Source organism: Mesoplodon mirus (genome assembly GCF_964341445.2).
Source record: "Mesoplodon mirus genome assembly, chromosome: 13".
NCBI lineage: Eukaryota > Metazoa > Chordata > Mammalia > Artiodactyla > Ziphiidae > Mesoplodon > Mesoplodon mirus.
Window position 1 is genome coordinate 19,669,545 of NC_138989.1, and position 20,242 is coordinate 19,689,786.

The 20,242-nt window shown below is 52.2% G+C and overlaps 1 protein-coding gene across 1 annotated transcript; it reads left to right on the forward strand.

The window, feature by feature from the left end:
* Positions 1-2,993: 2,993 nt before the first annotated feature.
* Positions 2,994-8,371, forward strand: CRYBB3 (crystallin beta B3; the record flags this gene model as incomplete). Its single annotated transcript, XM_082640770.1, has 5 exons — positions 2,994-3,068; positions 4,630-4,748; positions 6,301-6,433; positions 6,765-6,907; positions 8,099-8,371. The coding sequence occupies 5 exons, from the start codon at positions 2,994-2,996 to the stop codon at positions 8,262-8,264; spliced, it is 636 nt and encodes a 211-aa protein (XP_082496896.1). The 3' UTR covers positions 8,265-8,371.
* Between the last annotated feature and the right edge of the window lie 11,871 nt (positions 8,372-20,242).

Consider the following 20,242-nt stretch of genomic DNA (forward strand, 5'->3'; position numbering starts at 1 on the left):
GCAAGGAGGTTGGGTTTTATGCTGACTTGAGAATGTTAGCTAAAAACAAACAACAACAAAAGAAAACCCTCTTGGTTAACAATTCACCCCTTTGCCCTGATTATTTTATTCATTCAGCAATCATTAAATACAGGTTCCCCTCCACTATCCGAAAGTAGAGCGTTCCTCTGAAACCTTTCCTAAGCTGCAATGGCATAAATTGAAGAAGCAGTTACCTGAGGACACATCTTGCTCACAGATGCACAGAAGAAATGGAGATAAAGCACAGATGCTCTCAGACACAGTTCAAAGCTCTGGCCGCTTGATGCTGAGATACTGAGTGTGGTTCCCACGGAAGGCACTTGGTGGCACCACTCGCTGCTTGGGGCTCACCTCACCACTGTCGTGGCTCGAAGGGATATGGGAACATATGTATATGTATAACTGATACACTTTGTTATAAAGCAGAAACTAACACACCACTGTAAAGCAATTATACTCCAATGAAGTTGTAAAAAATAAAAATAAAAAAACAAAGCAAAAAAAAAAAGAACACAACGTGATTTTTGCTTTTCACCCTTTTTTTGTAAAAGCAAAAATTCTCTGGATTTCTTTCCGTTAAAAAAACAGGTACTAATGTAGGTCTTTCATAAAAGCAAAGTAGCTAAAGGCAAACTTTCGAAAAGCCAGGAAATTCTGTAGCTATCAGGCAAAATTATACTTTGTTAGGCACACACACAAAATGCATGGATCTTTTTTTTTGTCATAAATAAAGGGACTATCGTGATCATCTTTATTTCTATTTAGGCTAAGAGCTGAGCCCTGGAGGAGGCCAACCCCTTCTCCTCCTCTCTGCTGTGTGACCCTGGGTGAGTGACTCCACATCTCTGAACTGTTTCCCCCCTCTATAAAGTGGAGATCATAATTCCTCCCCTAAGGAGGGCTGCGTGAGGATTGAACATACTGCTCGTGAAGCTGGCCCAGTGCCGTGCACATAGTAGGTCTTCAATAAATGGTCACCGTTATTCGTCAATGTATAACGAAATGTATAATGAAAATGAATCTTTGTATAATGAATCTTCTGTATAACGAAAATGAACCTTTGTTAGGCCTGTTACCACATCTCGTGGAAATGTTTGGATGGATTTACACCCAACTTGGAAGGTATGTTCAGGGTGATCTGACTTAAAATTTAGGCCACATGGCATATGGGAAAATTGAGAGATTCTGGGACGCCTCACTTTAAGAGCTGAAGCCATTCGAAGGATGTCATGCACCTCAATAGGAAGATGGTGGAGCTGAGAAGCCAAAGGAAGGAAGTTGAGGACACTGAGATCTTTACACCCCGATGCCCCCTTGCCTGGTGCTGCTGGGCTTCCCACAAAGCTGATGCGGTCCGTCTGCCCCCAGGAAGTCATCAGAGGCCACGGCTGAGGACACAGAGGCATGGGGGCCTCCCTGGGCCTGCTATTGGGGTGAAGTGGCCCGCACAGAATCAGGTGGACAGGGCGCTGCCTCAGCAAGCCAGGATGTGCTGGGCTGTCAGAAAACGCCCATAAATAGGACAGTCCCTGCAGAAGCAGACTGAGTCTGCAGACGGCATCGGCCCCTCTGTTCTCAAGGCGACTGCAACAGGTTCATTCTGGGTATGTGGGGAGAGAGAGGCAGGCCCGGACCTTGGTGGTCTCCGGGGGGGCGTGCACAGCTGGCCCCCGGCACCAACCGGGGATCCACGTGAGGGCTGGAGCCGAGAGGGAGGACGCAGGACAGCCACCAAGCCAGCTGGTGTCTGAGGGGTGGGCAGGGTCGAGCCCTTGGCTGTGAGCTTAGGGCAGGGGGCCTACAAAGACTGAGCACCGCTGAGGAAGGGGAATGGGCAAACTGGGGGGCTGCCACATCTGAGAATCCTCTGTGAGCTGGACCTCCATGAGCTGGACCAGGCCCTGTTTCCTGCTGAGGCTGGACACAGGCAGACAGCCCGCAGGCTACGCATCCCTGGGCCTGTGTCCTGAGTGTATGGGCCACGCAGCCCATCTACTTACAGGAATGTGGGGTGTAGCTGAGGTGCCTTCTGGGCCACTGTGGATGTCTGAAATGGGCATGTGTGTGTGCAAGAGAGAGGGGCTGTGTTTGTGCAACAGGTGGGAAGTGACCGTATATAATGACCACGGGAGCTTGTGTGTGTGTGTGTGTGTGTACACCTGTGCATGTGCTGATAAGCAGGAGAACAGTCCTATGTGTCTGTGCAGCGTCAAGAGAATCCTTCCACGTGACTAATGCAGGCCCAGTGGTGTGTGGCACAGTCCCTAGGGATGAAGGGGAGCTATCTGTCTGTCTGTTTGTGTCTGTCTCTTTAAGTGGCTGGAACAAAGTAAGTGCTCCGTAAATGCATATGAAATGAATAAGTGAATGCAGAGAAACTGGACTGGAGCCGATGCCCCAGGACCTGGCCCGGCATCATGCTTTCTCTAGATGTCTGTCTGTCCATCTCCCACCAGTCTGTGGTCTCTTCCTCTCCATCACCCAGCACAGGGCCAGGCAGCAACTGGGTTCTCATGGAATCTTTGGCAAGTGTAGGAGTCAGTGAACAAAAGACTCTACCGCTTGGGGTGCAGAGGCGGGAGAGATTTCTGTAGAGGAAACCCCGGCAACGCCCACCCTCTGAGCAGGGTCTGGAGGTGCTGTGTCCGCACAGAGCTCCGGGTGTGGGGGAAGGGCACGCGCTTTGGAGCCCAGTCCCAGCCCCACCTCACTGGGCCTGAGGATTGCCCTCTGTAAAATGGGGATCCTGACCCCCCTGACTGTCCCGGTCCCTGTGGTCCATAGTAGATACTAAGGGGATGTTTGCTGAATGACTGAATGACCACACGTAGGTTGTGAGCAATGACCACATCTCAGAGTCAGCCAAGCTCTGTAGCTCAGCCTCGACTCCAATCACGTCAACACCTGGTTTTGCCCGGGTGCACCTGGTGACTCTTTTGCCTTTGACTGAAGCCACAGGTGTTCCTGAGGCGATGGCGGAGCAGCACAGCGCGCCGGAACAGGCTGCCGCCGGCAAGAGCCACGGAGGCCTCGGGGGCAGCTACAAGGTACCGGGCAGGGAGGGGGTCCCGGGGGCTCTGGGCCCAGGGCTGCTCTTGGTCCTCGGGGTCAGCCTTCTGGCCAGGCAGCCTCTCTCCAGAAAGGAGCTGCAGCCCTTCCGGCCAGCTTGGCCCACGAGGACGTCTCCCCGCCCTGCGATGAATTCACTTCGTGGCCCTGCCCCATCTTTCCTCTTCTGTGTCCTTGTCTGCAAAATGGAACTGGTCACGCGCACCCTGCCAGTCTCAATGCGGGTTTCGGGAAACACGGCACTGACTCTCCTGCCTGACCTTGGTCCAGTCCCCGGCCCTCTGTGGGCCTCAACAGCCCCATCTTTAAAATGGGGATGGTACCCACACTTCTCAGTGTGAGAGCTCAATGCATGTGCCATTACCATGGCCAGCTAACGGAGGAATCTGAGAGCTGGGATTTGTTGGCTCTGTCATTTTTTTTTTTTTTTTTTTTTTTTTTTTTTTTTAGTTTTTGGCCGTGCTGCGTGGCATGTGGGATCTTAGTTCCTTGACCAGGGATCGAACCCGCGCCCCCTGCATTGGAAGCGCGGAGTCTTAACCACTGGACCGCCAGGGAAGTCCCGGCTCTGTCCTTTCTAAGCTATCCAGGGGGCTTTAGTTTGAGATGGGGTCTGGGAATGAATTGACTAAGGAGATAACTGGGGGCTTTAACCAGAAGGGTGCACACTGGGAGGGGAAGAGCAGCAAAGAGGCCTGCCTGGCTCTGGGCCTGATTCGTGGGTGAATCAGCCTTGCCCTGTGGACCCCCAGCTTGCCCCCTGGGGAGAGCTGCCCAGAGGCAGCCACCCACCAGAGAAGAGGGTATCACTGCTGGCCCTTCCTGGCTCCTTTTGGCATTTGGCTTTCCCCTGACCACGCCAGTGCTCGGGAGAAAAGAGCCAGCTGGCTTATTGAATCTATGCCTCCACTTAATTTGCTGTGCAGCCCAGGACGTTTTCTGAGCCTCCCTTGACCCTTGTATAAAATGACCAGAGACAGTGTTCCCCAGGGACCTGCTACAAAGGCAGTTTGTGCTTCTAGGCAGTTGAAAGAGGCAAAACCTTCCTCGGCCTTTGCAACCACTTCCTCTGGGGTATAGGGACTGGTGAAGTTCAACTGTTGCAAACTGGAGTTTTATTTGTCCTGCACAAGACTTTTTAAATGGAGAAATTTCACATTAAGGAAATTACAGATTTCTGGCTTCTCTTGAAAAGCTTAGAAGGGGGCCCACAGTCCCTCCTAACCACAGCGGCTTCATTTCCCTACAGTTATCCCTCTGGTTATTTTGGTCATTTTGCTTTACTTGATTTTGCACTGCCTCCGGCCAGATACCAGAATTACAATCCCTGGATTAATGGGGGTTCCTGGAGGTGTTCCCCCCATGGCCACCAGGGGGCAGGGCAGACCTGTGGCGGTGCTGGCTTCAGGCCTGTACCAGGCAGAGCTGAGGGAGTGGATGGCAGTACCTCCCACCAAGGCCCTAAGGAGGACCTGGCAGGACACAGACTGGGGCTGGGAACCCTGCCCCGGTGGGATGCTCAGGAGGCTGCCCTTCCAGGTGATCGTGTACGAAATGGAGAACTTCCAGGGCAAGCGGTGCGAGCTCTCGGCCGAGTGCCCCAACCTGACAGAAAGCCTGCTGGAGAAGGTGGGCTCCATCCAAGTGGAGTCGGGGCCGTGAGTACCTGCACCCCCAGCCCCTCTTCACAGCCCTGAGCCCTCTGGAAGTCGGGAGGTCCAGGATCAAGCTCTAGATCTGCTGTGGGACCTTAGGCAACTCCCTTCCAATCTCTGGCCTCAGTTTTCCCACCTGTAAGATAAGAGCATTGAACTGTGATTTTCTTGGAATCCTTCTAACTCTCCACCTCTGAGGTCAGTAGCAGGGCGCTGTGGAGAGAGAACACAGGAAGACACCCAGCACCTAGCTCAGTGCCTACTAGTGGGATTTAATAGTTGTAATAGTTTTAATAATGATGATAATATCTAAATTCTAATGTGCTTTATATCACTGAATCCCTCTTGACAGATGAAGAAACTGAGGCCAAAGTGGTCACATGTCCTGTCCACATCCACATGGCAAGCAGGAGTCCCAGCTGGACCCTGAATTCTTCAGGTGGAAAGTCCAGGCTCTGGTACTACCCACTTGGGTGATCCTGGGCAAGGTGCTTCACCCTCTTGGCCTCTATTCTCTCATCTGTCAAATGGGATAATAAGGGTACATACTTCAGAGAGAGTTTTTGTGAAAATGAATGGAAGGATGCACATAAATAATTACAATATAGGGCTTCCCTGCTGGCGCAGTGGTTTGAGAGTCCACCTGCCGATGCAGGGGACGCAGGTTCGTGCCCCGGTCCGGGAAGATCCCACATGTCGCGGAGCGGCTAGGTCCATGGGCCATAGCTGCTGGGCCTGCACGTCCGGAGCCTGTGCTCTGCAACGGGAGAGGCCACAACAGTGAGAGGCCCGCGTACCGAAAAAAAAAATTATAATATAATAGTCGTAATAGCACTAACAATATAATAGTAAGAAGAAGAAAAATAAGAGGAGGAGGGGGAGGGGCAGGAGAAGGAGGAAAAGGAGCAGATGTCTATGGAATACTTACTGTGTGCCAGGCATTGCATTTAAAATGTTTCTGAGAGACTTCCCTGGTGGCACAGTGGTTAAGAATCCGCCTGCCAATGCAGGGGACACAGGTTCGAGCCCTGGTCTGGGAAGATCCCACATGCCGCGGAGCAACTAAGTCCGTGCGCCACAACTACTGAGCCTGCCCTCTAGAGCCCGCGAGCCACAACTATGGAGCCCGCGCTCCTAGAGCCCTTGCTCCGCAACAAGAGAAGCCACCGCAATGAGAAGCCTTCGCACTGCAGTGAAGAGTAGCCCCCGCTCGCTGCAACTAGAGAAAAGCCCACGTGCAGCAATGAAGACCCAATGCAGCCAAAAAATTAAATTAAATAAAAATAAAGAATAAAATAAAATGTTTCTGAGCAGCCTACACAGAGGCTGCACATAAAATAGATTCTCAATACTCTTCCCCAGGATGGTTTTCTGACTCAGAGTCTCAATTCCCAGTATGTTCCAGCAGCTCCCTCAATACCAGGACCGGGGATCAGTAGTAGCGTCGGAGGGAAGGTGCAGGGTCAAAAGTCAGCAGCTCTCGGGCACCCCCCTCACTAGGCTTGGGTTCTCCCCCAGGGCAGCAGAGGCGACCCAGGCCTCTTTCCTCCTGCAGGTGGCTGGCATTTGAGCGCAGGGCCTTCCGCGGGGAGCAGTATGTCCTGGAGAAAGGGGATTATCCTCGCTGGGACGCGTGGTCCAACAGCCACCGTGGTGACAGCCTCCTGTCCCTCCGGCCTCTGCAAATTGTGAGTAGAGCGCCTAGAAGCAGGACATGCCTGGAGCTCGTGAGGCAAGCTCCTTTCACAAGCTCAGCCGAGGGCTTAGCTGGCATTCTACATGAATAATTCTGATCTCCTGCCACCCTCTCTGTGCCTCGGTGTCCCTATCTGCTAAATGACGGAGTTTTTAACCAGACCTGAAAGACCCCTCTTGGTTTCACAGCTCTCTGGCTCTCAAATTCCTAAGGAGACCAGCTCGGGGGGTGGGCGTTATTTGACTTAATTCTTTCCTGGAGCCTCCCTGCCCCCTGTTCTGGGCATGGGAGCAGCCGGTTCACCCTGTGGTCTTTGCCCCCAGGATGGTCCGGATCACAAGCTGCATCTCTTTGAGAACCCGGCTTTCGGCGGCCGCAAGATGGAGATAGTGGACGATGACGTGCCCAGCCTCTGGGCTCACGGCTTCCAGGACCGCGTGGCGAGCGTCCGGGCCATCAACGGGACGTAAGGGAACCTGATCCCATTCTTGCCCCTGCCCTGTCCTCCAGTTAGCATGCCTCTGGCTCCACACAGAATCCTTGTTCACAATTTCCTACACAGCTGACGTTTCCTGCTCCTTCAGGTCTGGAGGCCCTTCACTCAAGTCAGTGTGTCTACACCAACCTTGCTCAAAGCCCCACTCAAGATCGCCCATGATGTGAATGTCCAGTTGCTTGCATTCCTGTACCATTGGATATCCAGGAAGCCTTGACTTATAGACAGTTTTATCTTTTAACCAAGTGAAATCTGTCCCCCTTACCTGTCTCCATCAAAGTCTTCACTCCTTTTCTGGACATCCCTAGGCCCTTGAACTCAGCTATTTTTTTTTTTCCTTTTCACAATCCTTGTCCTTCTTACCAGGGAACCCAGCCTGTATGTAGGTGTGGCTTGAGTAGTACATAGGAGAGCAGGCTCATCACCTCCCTCCTTCTAGGCTTGATATCTCTGTTAATGCAATCTTAGGATCACCATCCCTTTGTCCAGGTGACTGTATCTCACTTGCAGGCTTGTAGTCTGGGGTTGGGCCTTGAAAGGTGCCACCTCTACCTGATAATAATGTATTCAACAACTTTTTACTAAGTTATCACCTATGGTCAGGGTATGGGGGCAACAAGAACTATACAATTCCTCCCTCAAGAATTTCACAGTCTCATAGGGAGACAGACAAGGACATAGTATTATTCGCAATTTGTTGTGATCAGAATTGTGGTGGGGGATGTACAGGGGCTCTGAGGGTCCTGATGAGGCACTTGATTCAGCCTGGGGGTGTCAGGAAGGGCTTTTTGGAGGAGGAGATATCTGAATTGATATGTAAAGGATACTAATGAAAGAGGAGATGAAATAAGGTTGAGGCAAGGACAAGCATTCCAGGCAGAAGGAACAGCATGTGTAAAGGCTCAGAGACATGCAGGTTCAAGGAGAATAGAATAAGACAGGCTGGAGTGTGGGGTATAAAGAAGGAATGAGAGATGAGGCTAGAGATGCTACGTGAAGAATCTTGTGGGCAGGACTAGGAGTTTGAGTTCATCTCGAGGGCACTGGGGAGCCAGGGAGGGATTTAGGCAGGTGGAGAGCATGGTTTTAAAAGACTCGGTCTGGCTGGAGGCAAGAGATTGGACACTGACCATCCTCACCCCGACCTCGGTCTCCCTGCAGGTGGGTTGGGTACGAGTTCCCCGGCTACCGCGGCCGCCAGTACGTGTTTGAGCGGGGTGAGTACCGCCACTGGAACGAGTGGGACGCCAACCAGCCACAGCTGCAGTCTGTGCGCCGTATCCGCGACCAGAAGTGGCACAAGCGGGGCTGCTTCCTCAGCAGCTGAAGGGCGCCCAGGCCCCAGTGGCCCAGGCCCGCCCTGAGGGGCAGCAAGGGCAAGAAGAGGCGGCTCCAGGGCCGGGGTGAGGGCCTGTCTGGCCACCCTTCCCCAGAATCTGCTCAATAAAGCCTGGGGCCGGTCCCCCACCTGCCATGTTCCTCCGTGTCACTTTCTGAGGGGGCTGGGCCCCAGGTAGAGCCCAGGGGAGGGGCAGGATGAAGGAGGCTGGGGCTTGAGGGTTCTGAGAGCCCCAAGGGAGGGCTGTGAGCTGTGCTCCCATTTGAGGCTCTGGTCCTTATCAGGCAGAACCACACGCGCATCCTGCCCCGATTTTGTGTCTGTCTGCCTGTGTCTCCATCTGTCAGTCCATCCATCCATCCACATCCTTCTAGTCTTCCTTCCATATTTCTGTGTTTTCTTCTGTCCATTGATTTATCCATCCCTCCTTCTACCCACCCATCTTTCTACCCATTCTTTCAATTATTCCTTCTATCCTCCCATCAACCCATCCCTCCATCCATCCATCTTACATCCCTCCCTCCCTCCCTCCGTCCCTCCATCCATCCATCCCTCCCTCCCTCCCTCCCTCCCTCCCTCCATCCATCCCTCCCTCCCTCCATCCATCCATCCATCTACCCATCCATCCATCCTTGCATCAGTCCTTTCACCCATTAATCCATCCATCCATCCTTTCTCCCATCCACCTGTCCATCATTCCCCCTCCATCTCTCTGTCAGTCTCTATTTTCACTAACTTATTCAACAAATTCCAGGCCCTGTTCAAGGCCTGAGGTCACAGCGGTGAACAAAGCAGAGTCCCACCCACACAGAGCTCACCTTCTATGAGAGAGACAGAACATAAATGAACAGGTAAAGTTTGAATATAATGTCAGGAGGTGGGAAGGGCTAAGGACAAGGAAGCGGGATACAAGGATGCACAGTGATGGCGTCGTGGTCAGAGAACTCTGAGGGGGTGACATTTGACCTCAGACCTGAATGACCCATGAGAACATTCCAGGTGGAGGAAGAACAGGCTTGAAGGTCATAGGCTGGAGTGCGGCTGAGTGATGGAGACACAGCAAGGAGGGTTAAGTAAGAGATGGGGAGGGGGTCAGAGAGGGCATACGGTCAGCATTTGGACTCCACAGGACTCCACAGACTCTGGGAAACTCTGACTCTTCTCCGGGGGGCGGGAGCCACGGAGAGTTTGAACGAGGCGAGACATGGTCTGTCTTTGGGTTTAATAGGAGCGCTCTGGCTGTGGCGCAGAGCAGAGACGGTGGGACCAAGGGGGAAGCAGGGAGACCAGTTGGGGGGCTCCTGCAGAGATCCGGGCGAGCCGTGATGGTATGGTGCCCCGACCCACTCTCTTCCATGCATTGGTGACTGTTGCCCTGCCCAGAGATCTTCTGCAGCCTCGGCTCAAGGGCTGAGCCCCCATCCCACCCACCAGCCCTGACCATCACTGCTCTGAGCCTCAGTGGCTTCCTCCAGCCCAAGGGGGGACACCGTGGCTGCGCACGTGAGTTTCCTCTGCCACCCGCTCCCCGCCCCCCTCCCTGCCATGGGAATAGGAAGGACTGTCCCGTCTGACAGGCGACAGCTGGCCTCCGGGGATCACCCCTCCCACCTCCAGGAGCCAATTCCGACCTTGCTCCCCTGTTGCCCCTGCAGCCCGTTCCAGCCTCCCACAGCCTCCCCACGGCTAAAGGCCGCTGGTATGGGGGAGGCCTGGGGGGGGGCCCAGGAAGACATTAAATAAAATGGGGCAATTTCCAGTTACTTCAGCCTGTGTGCTTAAAAAAATATGCACAGCTGAGAAATCACCTCGAATTATTCTTACATTGGTGTGTAGGGCAGAGCTGGGGTGGGTGAGGGCACCCAGCAAGGAGGCAGGTGGAAGGCAGGGGTTGACTCCCTGGATGTGGGGACGGCAGCACCTACCCCTCCTCACCCCTTCCTCCCACCAGCACCCACTCCTTCCTCCCTCTCACAGAGAGAGGCTTCGTTATGCTTTATCCATCAGTGCTCACTGAGCACCAGACCCAGTGCCAGGGCTTTTCATTCATCATCGTCTTGTTGAATCCTAACGAAGACCTTGGAAGGCACCGTTATTAATCCTATTTAACAGATGAGGAAACTGAGGCTCAGAGAGGCCGTATCACCTTCCCAGGGCCACACAGACAGGAAGTGGCAGAGCTGAGGTTTGAACCCTGTATTTTGATGCTAGAACCTCTGTTTCTGAGCCCTACACCCTCTGATGTATCCATCAGGGGCAGAGAAACCTCACAGAAAAGGAAGCAACGGTTGCCACAGCAACAATTTTAACAAGAATAATAGTAGCCACTGCTCTCCAGCCCCTACTGTCACCGAGTCCACTATTGCTTTATAGAATCAGCTCTCATCTGTGATGCGTGATAATGACCTCCATTTGCAGAGAGGGGTACTGAAGCCCAGGGTGCTGAAGTAAATTGTCCCAAGTGCCACCACATTTAAGAGGTGGGACCAGAACTCAAGTTCATGTCCATCTCCAAAGCTCAGGGCGCCCTGCCCACCAGCTCTTGATGCTGTAGTTGAAGCCTTCTCTGCTGCTGCAGCTGTTGTTTATTGAGCACCTGCTATGTTCTAGGTTTTGGGCAAGAGTGTCCATGCCTGGTCTCAGTTTACACCAGGAAGGCCCCTGGCAGGCTCCAGGGTTATGGGTCAGTGGAGGCAAGGAGGCCAGCGCAGTACTGGGGATGGTGCCCCCGCCCCTCCCTCCCTCGGGCCAGACTTGGTCCCAGGCACTGCAGCTGGGTCAACTCTAGAGGTGGGGTTCAGCTGGACCCCCATATTCAGGACAGACCCTGTCCAAAGCCTGAAACCCATAATAACCATCTGTGTCAAGGAGAGCTTGCTCTCTGCAAGTATTCCCATGCATTATCCCGTTCAACCCCACTAAATGCCTCGGAAGCACAGAGAGGGGCAGCCGACTCCGAAGGTCACACAGCCAGGGATCAGCAGAGCTGGGATTTGACCCCAGGCCTGCATAACCCCAAAAGGCTGCTCTTAACTCCAACCTAGATTCCATCTAACACAGGGGCAGAGCCTGAGAGGGACAGTGAAGCAAGGGCATCCCTCAGTGACAGAAGGTCAAGGCTCAGGGCCAGGAAGTCACTTTACTTAATTGAGAGGCTTTGTAGACTAATGGTTAGAGGCAGTATGCCTGAGATGGGCTTTTTTTTTTTTCTAACATCTTTATTGGAGTATAATTGCTTTACAATGGTATGTTAGTTTCTGCTTTATAACAAGGTGAATCAACTATACATATACATATATCCCCATATCTCCTCCCTCTTGCGTCTCCCTCTGAGATGGGCTTTTGATCCACATCACCCAGGTTTCTTACCAGGCTCCACCACTTACTGTGTGCCTTCGGGCAAGTCACTTAACCTCTCTGTGCCTCCGTCACCTTGTCTGTAACATGAAGTTAATAACACTATCTATCTAGGTTGTTTTGAGTATTAGCGTAAGATTAATTGGCAGAAAGGGATGAGAACAACAGATAAACAAAGTGTGGGCTCTAGAAATATTCATCCTCCTCCTCATCATTAGAAATGATGACCCTAGATATGGGCTCCGTGGTTGTATGAACCAGAGAGACTTGCCAGTTACTCAGTAATGGGGGGTCATCCTAAGGCTGCCAGCGCAAGCAAGAAAATAAGGAACCTAGGCTCCGTGGCCAGGCTTGGGGAGTCCAAGCTGTGACAAGGCTTCACGGGGAGAATGGGACCCGGGGGTGAGCAGGGCTCATGGAGACAGGACTGCAGCCCAAGGACTCCTGGGAGCCGGGTGGCAGACTCTGTGGGCATCCTCCTAGGGGTCCACCATTAGCGAGCCTCAGCAAATGCATCCCCCCCACCTGCTTCTCCTGGGGTCCTCCTGCCACTTCCTGCTGCCAGCTGCCCCCTCTCCTCAGCCTTCACCCTGGATGTCTTTTATCTGCCCCTGGATGGTAGCAGATGCTATGTATTTTCCCATACCCCTTAGAACCTGAAATGGCGGTGTGTGAGGTCCACGTCCAGCTGCCAGCATCTGCATGCTTGTGTGCCAGGGGGCAGCTGGCATTCTGGGGAATTAATGCCTACTAGGAGCAGCCCTCATCCAATAGCTAACAGGAATTAGTGTATAAATACCCCAGCTCCCTACCCTCGGGTGGGAACTTGACCAAGCATTCCTCCCCATTTTGGAAAGAATCATGGCACCTGTGGCGATGTTACCTGCAGTGTTTGCACCACGAATAAATCACCTCTGGGCCAATCTGCATGTCTGGCTGTATTATGTTTAAGAAGATTCTTCATGAGCATATGAAAATGTCAAGCACACATTCAGTTCAATATTAACTTCTTTTTTTTTTTTTTTTGGCGGTACACGGGCTTCTCACCGTTGTGGCCTCTCCCGTTGCGGAGCACAGGCTCCGGACGCGCAGGCTCAGCGGCCATGGCTCACGGGCCCAGCCACTCCGTGGCATGTGGGATCCTCCCGGACCGGGGCACGAACCCATGCCCCCTGCATCGGCAGGCGGACTCTCAACCACTGCGCCACCAGGGAAGCCCCAATATTAACTTCTTATCCAAACTTGTCCACTATAAGTAGCACAAATACCTAACTCCTTGTTTACATCATTCTGGTATAACTGTGTCCAAACCTTTATCTATTGAAATACATATTATTACACACTTTATTTTATTTATTCTTATATATTATAGTTAGGACATTTTATTATGAATTTATTCTGAAAGTATGTACATAGGTGAGTTATAGTTTCAATTTCATTTCAGGAAAGGGCTGTCACACAATAATTGTCATGAGAAGGGAGTGTCGGTACTGAAAGAGGGGACAAGTTCTCGACTTGGTGGCCTCCGAGGCTCCTTGTAGCTCTGGCTCCTTTGTATCTAAGGATCAAACCGTGTTTGGGGACAACAAGGCCTGTACTCTTTGTAACATCAAGAAGGTGATTTCAACCAAAAATAGAGTTACCATATGCTTCAGCAATCCCACTCCTGGGCATATATCCAAACAAAACTCTAATCCAAAAAGATACATGCATCCCTATGTTCATAGCAGCACTATTCACAACAGCCAAGGCATGGAAACAACCTAAATGTCCATCGACAGATGAATGGATAAAGAAGATGTGGTACATATATGAAATGGAGTACTACTCAGCCATAAAAAAACAATGCCATTTGCAGCAACATGGATGCAATTAGAGATTATCATACTAAGTGAAGTCAGAAAGAGAAAGACAAATACCATATATCACTTATATGTGGAATCTAAAATATGACACAAATGAACCTATCTGTGAAATAGAAAGACTCACAGACATCCAGAACAGACTTGTGGTTGCCAAGGTGGGGGAGGATGGGGGAGGGATGGATTGGGAGTTTGGGGTTAGCAGATGCAAACTATTATATATAGAATGGATAAACAACAAGGTCCTACTGCACAGCACAGAGAACTATATTCAGTATCCTATGATAAACCATAATGGAAAAGAATATTTTTAAAAAGAATGTATATATATGTATAACTGAATCACTTCGCTATAAAGCAGAAATTAACACAACATAGTAAATCATCTATACTTCAATAAAAAAAGAAAATCTTAAAAAAAGAAGAAGGTGATTTCAGACTTTTAGCTTCCAGAACTATGAGACAATACCTTTCTGGAAGTCTTTTTGTGACATTATTTTTATTGCGGTAAAATAATCATAACATAAAATTTACCATTTTAACCACTTTTAAGTATACAGTTTAGTGGCATTAAATACATTTACATTCTTGTGCAATCATCACCACCATCCATTTCCAGAAGTGATTTTCATCTGGCCAAACTGAAACTCTGTACTCATTAAACCATAATTCCCCCCTCCCCCCTCCCTCCAGGCCCCAGCAACCACTATTCTACTTTCTGTCTCTAAATTTAACTGCACTAAGAATCTCATATAAGTGGAATCATACAGTATTTGTCCTCTTGTGTCTGGCTTCTGTCACTTAACATAATGTCTTCAAGTTTCATTCAGGTTGTAGCCTATGTCAGAATCTCCTTCCCTTTTAAGGTTGAATGATATTCCACTGTAAGGATAGAACACATTTTTGTTGACCCATTCATCTGTCAGTGAACGTTTGGGCTGTTTCCACTTTTTGGCCATTGTGAGTAATGTTACTGTGAACATAGGTGTACAAATACCTGCTGGAGTCCCTGGTATATTCCCGGAAGTAGAATTGCTGGATCATGTGGGAATTCTATGCTTAATTTTTTTCAGGAACCGCCATACTATTTCCCATAGAGGCTGTACCATTTCATCCCCAAATTCTGTTGTTTCAAGCCACTAGTTTTGGGCCCTTGGTTACGGCAGTCCCTACTACGTGTCAGGCACTGGGCTTTGGGGATATGATGGTGTATGATCAGGCCACTCAAGGTGGCTGCTCTCTTGCTCTCTGTACTTCCCCTGCCGGACCAGCCCCTGCTTCACCTGCACCTGCTCACGTGACCGTGCCTGCCCCCCACCCCCAGGCCCCGGCTAGTGATTGTCCTAATCCTTAGCCCAGAGCAGCTCCACCTGCTAGTTTATTAAAGGGAAACACCTGCCCTTGTGGTGCTCATTAACCTGAGGGCCGTGAGGGGCGTGCCCAAGCTGTTGGTTTCCCTGGTAACTGATGAGCGCACGTGAAGTCAGTTCCCCGTATAAATGGCAGCCTCCCTCCCCACCCGCCGGTGGTAAAGAGTGCCGCCATGTCCTGCTCGCTGTCTGCTGCGCGTGGCGGGGTGTCTCCCCAGGACCCTTCGGACGTGTAAGGTCCCCTGTCCAGTGACCGTTGATGTATCAAGCTCAAGGCTGGGCAATTACAAGGCTCACAGGCCCACGGGTGCAGCCCAACAGTTGGCCGGCCAACCAGGAGGCCGAGGAAACTCCCGTGAGAGCCTAGCTGTCGGGAAGTAAGGACCGGGAAGGGAAAGTTGCGGGGGGTGATCCCGAGGTGGCCGTCCACTAGCACGCGGGGCCCTGTGGCGGCGGGCCACCACCAGAGCTGCCTTTCTCTTCCTTACATTGAGGATGCCCTGTTCAACTCAGAGTCTCTTTCCAGTTTAGAAGTAGCAGCTCCACCCTCGGGGTTCCTCTGACTGCACGGGGATGGCTGGTGAATACGGAGGAAACACAAGGACCTGGATTATCCATCAGATACTTGGGTGTTATCTGGACGGGTAAGACAAGCCTACTCCCGAAACAGCACCCTATGCAATTACAGACACAGGCTTTAGGGATATTAACTCAGGGACAGCCTTGTGGATTGGACGTGGCCAGTTACCCAGAGGGGTTTGGTTAGGGTCTGTGGCAATGGCAAAATAATAAGAGAACCCTTGGGTTTCTGGTCCCAGCTCTGGGAGGGGGCAAAGCAACGATGTAGGGGGATGGGACCGCAGCTACGTGCTGTCTGCAACGCGTTACCACAGGTGGGAGCTGGCCCAGGTGGTCGAGCATCACAACCACCATTCAGGGTCTAGAACAGCTGTGCGTGACCTACAGGACCCCCGTGGACATGGATAGCCACCAAGGACCGTGAAGTCCAGGGATGGGCTGATACAAATGCCATACACTCGCTTTTCCACCTGCCTTGCTACCCCACCACTGCTGGGCTATGAAGGGACCACGTAAACGACTGAGAAGGGAGCTTGCTCTCAACACGTGGACCAGGAGGCTGACTTGAGCCCTGCGAAATATCACTGAGCATCCCAGGAGCATCGTCCCGGCGCCTACGCCATATTAACCTAGAGGCAACTAGTCACCACCACCCGAGCTCAACTGTTGACACCGAGGGACCAAAGGACCGTTGCCAACCACCTGTCAGGACAACAACTCACTTTTGGCCTTGACACAGGATCTACCCCCGGGGAACAGTCATAAAGTGGCCTGGGACTGGCAGATCAGTCCCAGTGGTTTGCGTTTGCCACTTCGTGGAGAATAGCATTAGAAAGGGGCGTACAGATTTCCCCTGTCTTCTCCCCGGCCCCACCTAAGGCCGCTAAGGTAATTAACCTGGGCCCCTACTGGAGAAAGGCACCATTGTATTAACCCTGTGGCCTGTTGTTTAACCACCTCTTCAATATTCAGCGCCGGCTGTGGGGACCAAGGGTGGACAGGTGGTGTGGCCTGCAGGCAGGACAGAAACCACAGGCAGGGTGGGGTTGTCTCAGTGCTGTGACTGTTTGTATTTTGCTTGATGGTTATGATAGTCCCTGTCTTGTGCCTGTTGAACAGCTTTCGTTTCGACCCTAGTCTGAGTGGAGGGAATCTGTTCTCAGACTGGGTGACAATAGTGGCCTCACTGCGAGATGAGTCTGATTGCTGGGTCCACAGCAAGATGCTGTTGTGATCCTCCGCTGGACTTACATGAAAAACTGACCCAACAAGCACCTGGCTTACTTGTGATGCTCCTTAGCTGCTGGTGTCTAGATTGCATTTGTGGTGTTTGGTTGCGGTGCACCCCGGCCTGACCCCAGGGATATCGGGGAAGAGAGGTGGACCAGGATTGCAAGGATTGTGCAGGGGATGTAGGGGTGGAGAGTAGGGTCAGGCCCCTCAAGATGGCTGTTCTCTTGCTCTGTGTCCATCCCCTGCTCAACCAGCCCCTGCTTCACTCACATGACCACCCAACCCTCTTCATTACAGGGCTTCATTAGTCCCTGGTTGTTGATGAGCCCACCTGACATCAATTCCCCCTCTAAAAGGCAGCCTCCTTCTTCCCTGAGTAGCTGGAGAAGATTTCTGCCATGTCTGGCCAGCCATTGGCCACACGTGGTGAGGTATCGCTCCAGAACTATTTATGCCCAATATCTTCTGTCCAGTAAACCACTGATGTCTCTGTCGCTGTCCCTGGGCTCTTTCTTTGGTCTCAAGCCTGGGAAACTACAAGGCTTGCAGGCTTGCGTGTGCAGCCCAACAGGTGGTAAACCAGGCAGACAATGGCCCTTCCCTTGGGATGCTTATCTTCTATTTGGAATAACAGCAGATAAATGAGTAACATGATGTCAGGTGGTGAGAAGTGCTACAGAGAGACACAGCATGCCCAGGGGGCTGGGGTGTGTGTGTGTGTGTGTGTGTTGGGGGCATGGAAGGCTGGGGCAAGCAAGTCCCCTCACTCAAACCCAGTTTCCAAACCCCCGTGCTGTCCCCTCTCTCCTGCCTGACCTTGGATTCAGTCAGGACACAGGCTGTCTACAAGGAGGACGTGCAAACTGGAGGAACGCCAGTTAAGGCCAAATGCCCCTGAGGCAGTGATGAGGCCGGCAGGAGGGATGTGAGAGGTTTCTCCACACCACAGGGCCCAAGGATCCTAAGGGCACCCCACTGAGGAACAGTGAGTGCTGGGACAGTCAGGGCCCTTCAGGGTGAAGATCCCTCTCCTCAGCCCTGCAAGGTCAGGCCTCTTCCCACCTTGGCCGCCCAGCCCAGGCCCTGCCCCACCACAGCCCACCCTGTAGCTGCATTAACCTGTTTGCAGGTCTTCTTGAAATACCGCGACAGTGCCTTGTACCTGGTCCCCTTCTCTTTGGAACCCTCCTCCCAGCCCTGTTTCCCAGGCGAATTTCTCCTCATCCCTGAGGACTTTGACTCTTCCCAGGAGCCTTCCTGGATGGTCCAGGCTGGGGTAGGTCCCCTCCCTGACACTACCCCCTAGAGCAGCGCTTGGCACCAAGTGCATGCCTGATCAATATTTGTTGAATGCGTGCATGGATGGATGGATGCTGGACCCTGCCAAACCACGTTCCTGTCCTTGTTTTCTTTTCACCAGGGCCACTGAGATTTGCCTCTGTCTGCCTCCCCCAGGGCTCAACTGACCACATCAGTGAACCCAGCATGCCCCTGGTCCTGGCAGCTGGATGGCTGATGCATGCAAAGCGGGCATCTCCTTGCTCAACCGCCTGACCACCCTGGCGCAGCCGAATCTGAAAGCTGGTGACATTATTGTGCAGAGACACAATGTCTGTGGGCATTTGCTGACCTGGGCTTTGGTGCGGGCTTAATCCAGCATTCTCGGCCCGCTTTCCGCAGGGACGCAGCGGTCACCCGCCTTGGCACCAGCGCTGCTGGGGAAGGTATAAATGCCACCTCCCGCCGGCCGGCTCCACGGGCAGTCTTGGGCTGGTGTCACTGGTAAGAATGCCTCTCTTGCTTGTCTTGCCTTTTTCTCTCATCCTCCTCCCTGATGGAAAGTGTGGGAGACCTGGGTTCAAATCCAGAGGCTATCACTTTCTGACAAGGTGACTTGGGGCAAAGACCTCAAGGTGCCGAGCCTCGGTTTTCTCTTCTGTTAAATGGGAAGGGGGTCATAAAACCTCCTTTGCTGTGGGGCTCAGAGGTACATAGGTGAGCGGTCTAGCACAGTGCCTGGCACAGTGTGTATTTTGGTGATGCTCTTTATTAGTATTAAACAGTCCATCAGCATCCTCGTTTTGCCAGTGGAGGAGAACATAACTGAGGGTTTGCAGGTGGAAGGAGCAGAACCACGGAAGGATCAGCTTCAGTTCTAGGGCGGTGAGTCAGCTCTCTCCATATCCACAAACACTCCCGGGCACGGGCTCTGTGTCCTGCCTTGGGACAGCTAGGAAGCAGCCCCACTCTCGGGGAGCTCCCAGCAACAGGTGACTCCAAAGGCACTAAAACTGGGTGGAAAGGACCCTAATAATGCCATAATTGCTGCCGTGTACTGAGCACTGAGTGGGTTCTGTGACGGCTGCCGAGTGCTTGAGCTTTTCTGTGTTATATGATTGGATCATCACAACCTGTTCATAGCTATGACCAGGCACCATCCTGTCCCCATTTTACAGAACAGGAAATTGAGGCACAGAGGGGATGACCTTCCCAGGGCCTTGATGCTGGTAAGCAGCGGAGGAAGCACCTGAGTTGAACCACCTGAGCTTAATCTTTAGTCTGAGGATGCTGCTGGGGCTGTAATGTGGCATCTTGGGCACAGTGACAGACCCAGAGGGCTGGTTTCTTAGGGGAGAAGGGCAGGTTTGGCTCCCAAGCTGCTTAGTAGAATGTCCTCTTTTGGGGGAACATCCTGGCCTGGCCTCTGGTGTGGAAGGAGCTTCTGGAAGCCGGATGTTATCTCTGGAGAAGGAGATAGGTTTCCCCTCTACACTGGGAAAACACAGGCTGTGTTCTCTGCCCATCCCGTGGGAAGGGAGAAGAAACTGACACCCTTCCAGAATTTTCTGACGTTCTTGGCTGCAAAGAAACTCTCCCTGCTGCTGACCACAGTGCCTGAACTTCCGTAATACTCACGTCGTTGCTTTCTTGTGGCAGGAGTTCCATAACAGCCTTGTGTACTATTTGGGTGGTGGAGGGGACGATAAGGCCAATGGTGGAAAGGAGCATTCTGGGTACTGGATGGGGGGGCAGGAGTCAAGGAGGAAGTTGGGGATGAGGGGTGGGGGCCCAGGGGACTTTGTGAGATGGCAGATTGGGAGCTAAAACCCGGCCAAGCATAGCCAGTGCGTGGGGTTTGTCTGCCCACATTATTTTCTTTGAATCAAGAAATTTCTGCATAATATCAGTCGATGCATAAGAAATTTATGCATAATAGCATCAATTATCTGGGGCCAAGTGGGTCCCCACTCACACTCTAGTTTCTCACTTTATTTTTTAGTAGACCTCATTTCTCTGTTCCCCCTCGGAGCCGGCCTGGACACAAAGAAGCGAAGCTAAGGATGGACGTTCAGGCAGCCGCTGGCCGTCCCCACTGCTCTAGGACAACCTGAAATCAGGGAGACAGAAAACAGGACGTGGGGCTGGAGTGATGTGGCCCCGGGACACGCCGCCACCACCACCCCTGTCCCCCCAAGTGAGGGAACCGAGGGCCCAGAGAGAGGTCCTCACTGCTGCTTCCCCCATGCCTTGCCTTCCAGGTCATTCCTGCACCGGACAGCCCACC